Here is a 9,932-nt window from a genome sequence, read left to right as displayed (position 1 = left end):
CCTTTTTATTTTCTCCTCTTCCTCTCCCTGTTGGCGTATATGCTGCTTCCTTGCCTTTTCCCTTACAACCTCCATATCTTTCTTTACCTCCAAATTTCCTACACTGCCCTTTCCCTGAATCCTGCATTTGTACTTCAGACTGCTTTCCAAACACTGGCTTTCCCCCTCCATGTTTGCCTCCCATTTCACTGTAGCTCATACTTACTTCAGAATGGGTTCCTGGTGCAAAAGATCTTGGGCTCACGTACGTCCTCCTGGTTGCAGTCTCTGTTCCAGTGTAAGGTTGCCATATTGCTTCCACCCTTTAAGTATCCTGATTTCGAACTTCCATGGGCTTGAGGGAGACTGTGGATTATGCCTTGGGCCTCAAAAGCCTAAAGAATTTTAGAGGTTTCCAAAGAGTGGATAATCAGACAGACTATATTTATTGTGATACTGAGGCAAAAGGGTAAGTCATGGAAGGAGCCTAAGTCATCTATCAATTGCTTCTGATGGGTTATATTGTATATTTTAAAAGCAATTAGAAATAGAAAAGATTCATTAGTTTACGTCGTCTATCCCCCTGCCATTGTACGAGTATTGCCCACAACATAGTATTGTAGGCTTCGTCCATTCTGATTTATTTAACTCAAGCAACCTGTCTTTTTCACCTCCTGCCACATCTCAAGAATATTATAGCTTAAGAATATTTCCAGATCTTTAGCTTACATTTATTTTTTCAGTTTCAGCTGATTATATTTGCTTGAGACAACAGAAACAATTATTTTTTATCCTTCCAATACATATAAAGAGGTAGAACAGACATTCTTTAATGTTGAAACAAAATAAACGTATTTAGTTCTTTATTTTCCTCATAAACTCACATCCCTTTGAACTTCATGTCTGGCTAACTTTCTCTGAGTTCCCGCCAAATTATCATAGTGTTTCTGATAGCTGAAGTGCTCAGAACTGTAATTAATATTCTAGAGGGAGACTCACCAGTGCTGCATTGAGAGGGGCTTTCCACTATGTTGTCTGTGATATGACACCTCTGTTGCATTGATCCCAAATTCTTGTTGGTTCTCAACATATCATACTGAAAATTCATACCTAGCTTGTAGTTGAGCCCATATAACCTGGTGGTCTTTTTCAGCTTGATTGCTGGGCCTTGCTTTCCTGGTTTTGTCATCCCACTGAATCTCTGTTTGGGATTATTCCTCCTCTCCCCTCACCCCAGGTGTGTTAGCTTGCATTTGTATGAGATAGTAGTTTCCAGTGTATTTTTCAAACATCTTTTTCTCTTTGTATTAATTCTCTGTTCTCCCTGGGGTTCCCATCGCCTCTTAATTCAACACCCTCTTCCACTTCACCAATCTGTTTGTTTTGTCACTCCTTTTCATTGTTATGTAAATGGCTAGGTCACTTCAAAGCCATTTTCATAATGGAAATAAGCCCAATTTCCTTAACCTTTTGGCATAATTTAGGTTCCTATTACCTGTTATCTTTGCTGCCCTACACTGCACCTTTTCTGAGGCAATAATATGCTTTCTTTGACATGTGGCATGGTGATCAGCATTGTGTACAGTATTCTACATGGAGTCTGTCTAACATTTGCTTTACAATGTAAGATCACTTCTTTTATTATATTTAGATTCCCATTGATATTTTAAGTAAGAATCTTGTTTGCCTTTTTTAATGGCTGCTGTGCTCTTGACGAAGAGTTTCAATGCATTATTTAATCAATCTAGCTATACCTGGATTTTCAAAGGTGCTGAGCACCTGCAAATCCTACTGAAGTCGATGGATGCTGTGTGTGCTAAGCAATTCTGCAAAATCAGACCTCTATGTATTTATACCAACATCTTCACCCCAGTAACTGGATGTTTAAGCAATGACACATCTGTACATGAACATCTGACCGATTTGTACTCACAGAAACTCGGGACTAAAATCGTTTTGGTTGCTTAAAAACTTCAAACCACATTTATTGTAAATTCATGAAAAAAGAAAAAAGACACAGATCACTAAACAATTACATCTCAATGTAAAGAACATGTCCAGTGACGTGCAATCAATCAGATATTGAAAAGAATATCTAAATAAACTGCTATTTCTCCAATAGAAATCTTATTAAATAAAAAAGATGTTTATTTCCATATTTACAGATTAAAAGGCTTATGCATTCTTAAAGCATTGGTTAATGTTTAATAGGTCTATCTCTTTAAAAAGAAAAGAAAATATTTCAATTCTAAGAGTGCCCTTTGGAAGCAGCTCACAATATAGTCTATTTACCATAACTGAACAATTCAGTAACCTTCCCTTGACCACTGTAGAGCTTTGGTTCTTCTATATTCCATGCTTTCATCGAAGAGCTTCTGGAACTTCCACCTACAAGATAGTGGGGGGTTTTCCCATTACATTAACAATACTGGCTGGAAAAGAAGCAGCATCATGGTCTATCCAGTTATGTATATTGTGCTTTTTTAATATGACAGTGATTTACATGCATTTCTAAGGTGCCTGTCGCCATAGTACATGGATACCATTATACATATTTAGAAGTACATTCATTCACTTTGTGAAGAAGACTAGGGTACATTTACATTGGAGCTGGAGGTGTAATTTCTCTCTCATGAAGACATACCCATGCTAACTTTAATTGAACTAGCCATGTAGCTATGGCTGCATGAGTGGCAGGAGTGGCTAGCCAACACCAGTACAATCCCATCTGAAACCCTAGGTACATACTCAGGACAGCTAGCCAATCCCACTGCCCACGCAGCCATTCCCATCTCTTCCTCCGTAGATTAATGCTATTTTAAGAGGTGTCAGATCGAGGTGTCTTATTTCCTTGAGCAAGAAATCAAGACCATTTCACAACTCAATTCTGAAGAGAAGGCTTTGCTGAAAAAGACTAGTTTTGCCTGAAGGTGGCAAAATTTCACCTCTGGTTCATTGCTTGCTATACTCACTCTACAGCGACCCTCTACTGAGAATCCCAAGCCCCAAGAAGTCTGAACATGGGTTCTGTCAGCACCCTGGGTTCTGTCAAAACTGAGGTCAAATTAAAATGGAAAGTGTAGTCATGAAAGCAGGTTCAAATGTAAAACTGCTCCCAAATATGTACTTATGGTGATATTTCTCAAAGTATAATCTTATATTAAATATCTATGCTTTAAAATTCATTATGCATGTTTTGGATTGTGTCGTATTTGAGCCATAAACAGTTATTTAAATGTGGTCCTTTACTTACCTGCTTTAACTGTTTTATGCTGCTTCCCCGAATTGCTTCCATAAGGCTATCATGAAGAGACATTTGTGGGGTGGAGGGTCGGGTAGAGGGTCGCGATCCTTCTTCTGATTTCTTGTCTGAGACTGATCTTAAGGAATTTTTAATTTCTTTCAATATGCTATTCTCATGCTTTTTGCTTTTTTTGCCTTTTTTCTTTTTGTGTCCATTTTGTAAGGCATTCTTGGAGCTCTCCTGTTGTTTGATGACTTCAGCTATATTCCTCGTTGGTGTCTTTTTCTCTGGAACAATGAGGGGAGGAGGGGGCGGGGGTGGGGGAGGGGGTGGAGGAGGTGAAGGTGGAGCTGGAGGCTGGATTTTGACAGGCTGAGCTTTCTTAGGGAGTTTTGGAGAGGACCAAGGTGAGCTCTTAGGTGATGCGTAAGGTGAGGACCCAGGAGTTCCTTTCTGCAAGGCTTTGGTCTTTGGATTGATTGCTCCATCACAACCAGACTCTTGCTGTTTTTGCTCCTGCATACGTTTTTGCCTTTGCTTATCCATGTTTCTTGTGAGGATACTTGTCATGCTCATTCTTGGTCCAGCAAGCTCAAAGTGGTACCCTAGCTTCACCACTGTGGTATTGTCTTTCAATAGTTTAGCTATGTCCATTTCAACCTGACTGCCCATGATATGCCGTTGGTTGTGGAATCGTAGTTCTGTTAAAACCTTGTTATGCTGCAAAGCTCTCATGATGGCCAGTATCCCTTTGCCTGTGATAAAATTTGAATCAATGTTCAGACTCGTTATATACTTATTCACTTTTAACATCCCCGCAATAGCAATTGCCGCACTATCATCAGCACGAGTATTGGCCAGACTGAACATCTTAACCACTGTGTTGTTCTTGAGGGCTTGAGCGAAATGTGTAAGCATCTGTATGGTGATGTTTTCAATGTTATTTAAGTTGACTTCAGTGGTGTCAGGGTCATTGTTCCTAACTTTTTCCAAAGCATCCTCAATAACCGTTGGGTTTCCACAAGGGTGGATGGCACCCGTTTTAAAGCTTGTGTCTTCTGTGTCTTTGCCACCATCACCATTGATGACATTTTCATTTTCCTTCTGGATGTTGCATTTCTTGCGTTTCAAGTGGTCAGAACTCCTGCCGCTTTCACAAGTCACAGTCCGCTCACAAACTGCAGCATTTTCCTTTTTTTCTGAATCATCTTCATCACTTTCTTCTTCTTCTTCTTTTTCTTCTGGTTCCTTTTTTTCTTCTGCTTCCTCTTTTTCGTCTTCTTCCTCCTCCTCTTCAGTATATGCCTCCTCGGAAATTTCACTGTTAGTTCCTGTGAAATATTCTTCCTCAGTGTCTTCTGAATTGCCGTCTTCTTGCTTTGAATCCTGAACAGGAATGTAAGTGTCGGGATTAAACATGATAGCAAAAATATTAAGCTTTACTTTGATTTTCCCCAACAGCAATTATACTTAAACTATATGAAATTAATGTTAAAGGTTTAAAATAAACTGGCAGAAGCATGGAAATTTAAGAGAACTGAAAAAATCTCATCTGATCTAATATTCTTTTTTTTTAATTTCCTCCCCTTTCTCTCAAGGCCAAATCCTTGGCATCAATTGGCTTAGTCTACTGAAGTCAAAGGAGTTATGTTGATCTACACCAGTGGAAGATCTGACCCATGACACTGCAACACAGATATACATAAAATTACCCATAAGTTGATATATTCACAATGGAATGTCAAATGGATTTTCCCTGTCTGAATTTCCATGCTCATGTGGGCTTCACTCAGACAGACTTAAAGTACTATGTTTTTCAGAGTGGCCACAACCGAACGGCTACATTTTTTATGTGCAAAATTACATGCCACTGTTTAATGACACGGAGTTTAGGTCCCCACATTTTTGCATGTCCCAAAACTCAGACTTCCATGCACAAATGCTGTATATGCATCCAAATCAGCTAAATGGCTGCCTAATTTCACACACAAATACCATTTTCACATGAAAATGTGAGCAAAAAAAGAAGGTGAATTACAATAGCTGTCCACCCAAGATTCTGGATGCACAATTTTGGGTGTGCACACTCAAACGCTGTTTGTGAAAATATGCTCTATAATGTTACACTAGCATCACTTTAATACTTTAACAAGTTCAAAATTGCGATGGGTCTGACATGCCAAATTCTGATCTCCATACAAACTGTCCCAAAGTTCAGTGGTAGCCCCAGAATTTGGGCTAGTTGCAGAGTACACAGGGCCAGCTCCATGCCAATGCACCACTATGATCTCATTTCAACTCCATTTTGACAGCTTAAGAGGCAGTAAAGTGCTGCATAGGCCTTGTGATGGTCCTTGGCATACAATTGACCATAAACCCTCTATCGCAAGAGCTCTACTCTCATAAATCCATATAAATAATCTAATAAATCCTATAAATCCATAATATTGAATTTTTAGTAAAATTCTGGGTGAAAAACAGAGGCGCTGCTTGCACTGCTTTATTAAATTGAATATGTAAATCCTTATAAAATATCACATAAGGATTGGGTCCATGCTACGTACTTACAGAGATGCTGTTTTTGACTTTGACAGGAGGCATGCAAAAAAGTTACTAAATTGGCAAACCCGCCCAACCATCAGTGTTTAAGTCCCCGCATAACTTTACATTTGCTAATTCAATTTAAACGGTGTGGTTAATGATGTGTATATATATATCCCTGCAGTATTAACACCTTGCATACTATCTCACAGTCTTGAGCAGATTTCTGTGGCAGGACACATACAAAATAGGGTTATCATCATTATCATGCTTACAGAAGTTTGACAAAGTAACAAACCACAGGCCCAATCTTACAAATGCTCTGTGTGATTCATCGGGAGCTCAAAACGTAGAATTTGCAAGATTGCTCTGATCCTAAAATGAGCTCTGTGCAGGCAGGCCCCTTACCCCTCACCCGCCTGCCACCCCCAAATCCTTTGACTTCAATACCACTGCCTCAATAGAGCTCATTACAGGATCAGGACCTATATCTATAATTTCAGTGCATATACAGACAGGTTTAAAAGTTGAGAATATGTCTGCTGCACAGAACATCCCCTTTGATTCCTACACATGTATCTATCTAGACATTTATAGCACGCTCTTCAGCATGGTCTCTGAGTGCCTATTCGTGACTTGAACTTTGAAGTGTACTAATTGTGACTAATTGGTAATATTCTACAGTGATTTTAAAAGATTAGTGTAAAAAGAACCCTGCTAGAATCATGTTTGAAGTGGGGGGGATTCAATTCTCTTTCATATTATATCCATCCTTTAATTTCATAACTAGCTGTAAGCATTAGCAGTAAGTTTAAAATTGCTACTCCTCTCTTTTAAATTCTTCAGTTGCTTGCTCTCTGTCATCTTGATCAGATTATATCCCAATGTATCAGATTATATCAGATTATATCCCAATTGCTACAGACACCTTGGGCGAAGTCCTCACCTCACTGAAATCAATGAGAGTTTTGTTGTTGCCTTCAGTGTGGGGAAGATTTCACCTTCAGATTCTGCTTTATAGACATCAGATGGCAGAGTGTTGACATTTATGGATACATTTTGTAGCTCTCTCACCTCCAGAGCAGGGAGTGTGGGTTTTACTGACACATTACAGCCTAGGCTCATACCAAATGCTAACCCAATATTGCCTTTTGGGATGGAGGTTGCTGCCAAGTCAGAAATCCTGCCTTATGGACAGGACACCAAAACTAGGACTTCTCTGGCCATTTCTTATTCCTGCCTGGATGTAAGTTAAAGATGCAGTAGAAACAAGTAAGTGGCTAATTCTGCTGTCCTGTCCAGATGTCCATATCTCATCAAAATAGGTTCTTATTTCTAAGGCTATGTGAGCTAGTGCTTAATGTATAATGGTGATTGTATTTGTCTACACAGACATTACAACCAGTATAACAGACACTATATGCAATCAAATCCTGTGTCCGGTGATTCTTCCCTGATTGTAAGATAACAGTATATTCATTATGCAAAGATGGTCCAACTCATTCCTGATGTAAACCCTTTGTAGTCTCAAAAAGAAAAGGAGGACTTGTGGCACCTTAGAGACAAACCAATTTATTTGAGCATGAGCTTTCGTGAGCAACAGCTAGATCCAGAGTGTTAGCATTTTTAACAGTAACTGACCTATGTGTCCAATTCTGCAACCCATAGGGCATGTCTCCTTGCAAAAATAGGTCCTTAACTCTGGTCAGCTAACTCTCACTAGCTAATTCAGGTTAAAATAGCAGTGAAGTCACACAGTGACTTGGCTTTTAACTCAGGTTAGCAGCTTGAGTTCAAATCCATGCTGCCCTATAGGCTTTAACTTGAGCTGCTGACCCAAATTAAAACCCAAGTTGCTGTGTTTTCAATGCTACTTTAACCCAAGTTAGTTAGCACAGATTAGCTAACCTGTGTTAAAAACACACTTTTTTTTTTTTTTTTGCAGTGTAGACATACCCTTAATCTTGAAATCAATGAGACTACTTGCCAACAGCATACTACTCCCTGTGAGCAAGGGTGGCAGAGTCAGGTCCTTAATCAGCAGAACTCAGTATGGAACTTTAGCTGCAAAATCATTGACACAGCTAAAACTCCATGCTGTGCTTTGAAAGTTATAGTGCAGGTGTTAAAAAAAAGTCACCTTTTATGGTGCTTAATCCTGAAAGCAGTTTCCGCAAGGTGCTGGGTGGCCTCAACTCACACTGAAGTCAATGAGAATTGAGGGGGTTGAGTATCTCACAGAATCAAGTCGTGAATTATTATTACTGAGTTATACTGCTCTTGGCAACCAGCATCTATTGTTACTATTTATATAAAACTCCCTGGGACAGACTGCATGATGAATACTCTATTAATATGTTGATTGACTGAATACCAACTCCAGGCTTCTATGCTTATAAATTCCTCCAGCTGTGTTCTGATAAGACAGCACACAGTGTGCCATTGAAATAATCAGATATTGGGCCAGATTCTCAGCTGGTGTAAATCAGTATAATTCCATTGCCTGCAATGGATCTATACTGAGTTACACCACACGAAAATCTGGCCAGTGGGTTCTGCTGCACTTTTTTGCCCAACCTCTCCTTTGCTAAAAATTCAGAATTCTCTTCCTGTTGATCATTCTTTCAATCTATTGCTCCTCAAAAAGCAACACTGATTATTTATTTATTTCACAAGAGGAAAAAGCAGTCTACTAGCTTCCCCCCACTCCCCAAAAGGTAATTTTCCTAACAACTTATGTGGTTGGCTAGAAGTACGCACAATTCGTGCCTAATTTTGTAAACTCACTTTAACCATTGTTATATTATGACTTATTTTAACCACTATTTTAACCACTAATCCTTTTACAGGATTTTTTCCCCAAAAGAGTTTTTAAGGCACTGCAAGACCAAAACCAAAAATCCCCTTTGCTAATTTACAGCACTCTAGCAAAAGATTGTCACTAGGACTTTTCTTTAAAATGTTGGAGTAGATCAGAAGAAAATAAAAATGGTAAATGATGGAAAGTCATTGAAGAGTGAGCCTGAATATTTCCAGGGCACTGTGAATGCTCTGAAATCCTACCTTTTCACATGCCCCCAACCTTTCTTTTTCTAGGAGTTTTCTGGTCTCTTTTTCCCAATAGGCCATCAACGCTTCCCTGCTGAAAGTTCCTGTAGGAGTTTTCTCTGTTAGATTCTTTTGTCTTTGCCCCACTGGAAGGTTACGGTCGGGCTCAATATCTTCTAGTTCCCTCTCCAGCTCCTTTAGCTCCTCGTCAGTCAGAGAAGCAAGGAGTTCATCTTCATCAATGGATTCATATTTACTAAGCTCTCTTCTGTAGCCAAAGGTAGACATGGTCCCGTTTGGTCAGGCTGATAGAAAGTTGCAATAATTAGGCATTCAAGAAAGCTGAATCAAGTGGGCTGTATCTTGTTTGGTCGGCAACTGTTTCCCTGACTAGCTGAGGCACCCTTTTAAGAGTTGTCATGGAAGCTACGACAATGCATGAAGGGATGAAAGCATGCTCTGTTTTAAGCATCAGACGTCAGCTAGACATTTGGACAGAAAGAATGTCACATCACTAGTGTTTGCAGGTCACTTAAACAGGGGGATTATTGACACATTGACCATTACCATATTTAGTGTAGCCTGAGAGCAGGAGAGTGTATTAGCCCATGTACTTAGCAGGGCAGAGGGGAATGGCAGGAAATAAAACAACAAGCATAATTACACTGACTTTGTTCTCAAGCAACAATGGAAAGGGACCAGTGAAAATGCACTTTAATTCTGAGTTGCTCGTGGGAGTGGGGAATAAAACAACTGCACAGCTGTTAAGGGAAGTTCCACTCATTTTCATGGTTATTTGGGGGACCTATAATGTTATCAGGCCAAGGCTTTGTGAAGACTTTGTAATCAGCAGTAATGTAACGTGAAGCCAAGCAGGTCAGCATTCCAGAGTTTATGGAAAGCACCACTCCAGGTGTCATACATAGCTCCTAACTGACCATACAACTGGGCTATTTATTTTCATTTCAATTTTTAAAAATGATCTGAGGGAGAATTAGAATGACAAGTTTATTTGAAGTCAATATGATTTATTTTAAAATTAAGGATTACAATGTGCCACTCATGTTAATTGGATTTCATAGGGCCTTAGTGTGGAACTGGGCCCTAAAGTCCGCAATAT

At 39.4% G+C, this 9,932-nt stretch overlaps 1 protein-coding gene across 1 annotated transcript; it reads right to left on the bottom strand.

The window, feature by feature from the left end:
- Window positions 1–2,139: 2,139 nt before the first annotated feature.
- Window positions 2,140–9,190, bottom strand: LMOD2 (leiomodin 2). The gene is made up of 3 exons (XM_084618036.1): window positions 8,828–9,190; window positions 3,233–4,609; window positions 2,140–2,367 (listed from the first exon to the last, which is right to left on the bottom strand). The coding sequence occupies exons 1-3, from the start codon at window positions 9,098–9,100 to the stop codon at window positions 2,341–2,343; spliced, it is 1,677 nt and encodes a 558-aa protein (XP_084474162.1). The 5' UTR covers window positions 9,101–9,190; the 3' UTR covers window positions 2,140–2,340.
- Between the last annotated feature and the right edge of the window lie 742 nt (window positions 9,191–9,932).

This window comes from Lepidochelys olivacea (assembly GCF_965140295.1).
Source record: "Lepidochelys olivacea isolate rLepOli2 genome assembly, chromosome: 1".
Classification (NCBI taxonomy): Eukaryota; Metazoa; Chordata; order Testudines; family Cheloniidae; genus Lepidochelys; species Lepidochelys olivacea.
This window is presented reverse-complemented; position numbering and strand designations above follow the sequence as displayed.

What these genes read in the sequence shown, in the direction of transcription:
- LMOD2 (XM_084618036.1), bottom strand. Translation starts at nt 9,100, where the DNA reads ATGTCTACCTTTGGCTACAGAAGAGAGCTTAGTAAATATGAATCCATT. An exon ending in GGTTGGGGGCATGTGAAAAG is followed by an intron (nt 4,610 to 8,827) that starts GTAGGATTTCAG and finishes ATTCCTGTTCAG; the next exon opens with GATTCAAAGCAAGAAGACGG. An exon ending in GCATAAAACAGTTAAAGCAG is followed by an intron (nt 2,368 to 3,232) that starts GTAAGTAAAGGA and finishes ACTATCTTGTAG; the next exon opens with GTGGAAGTTCCAGAAGCTCT.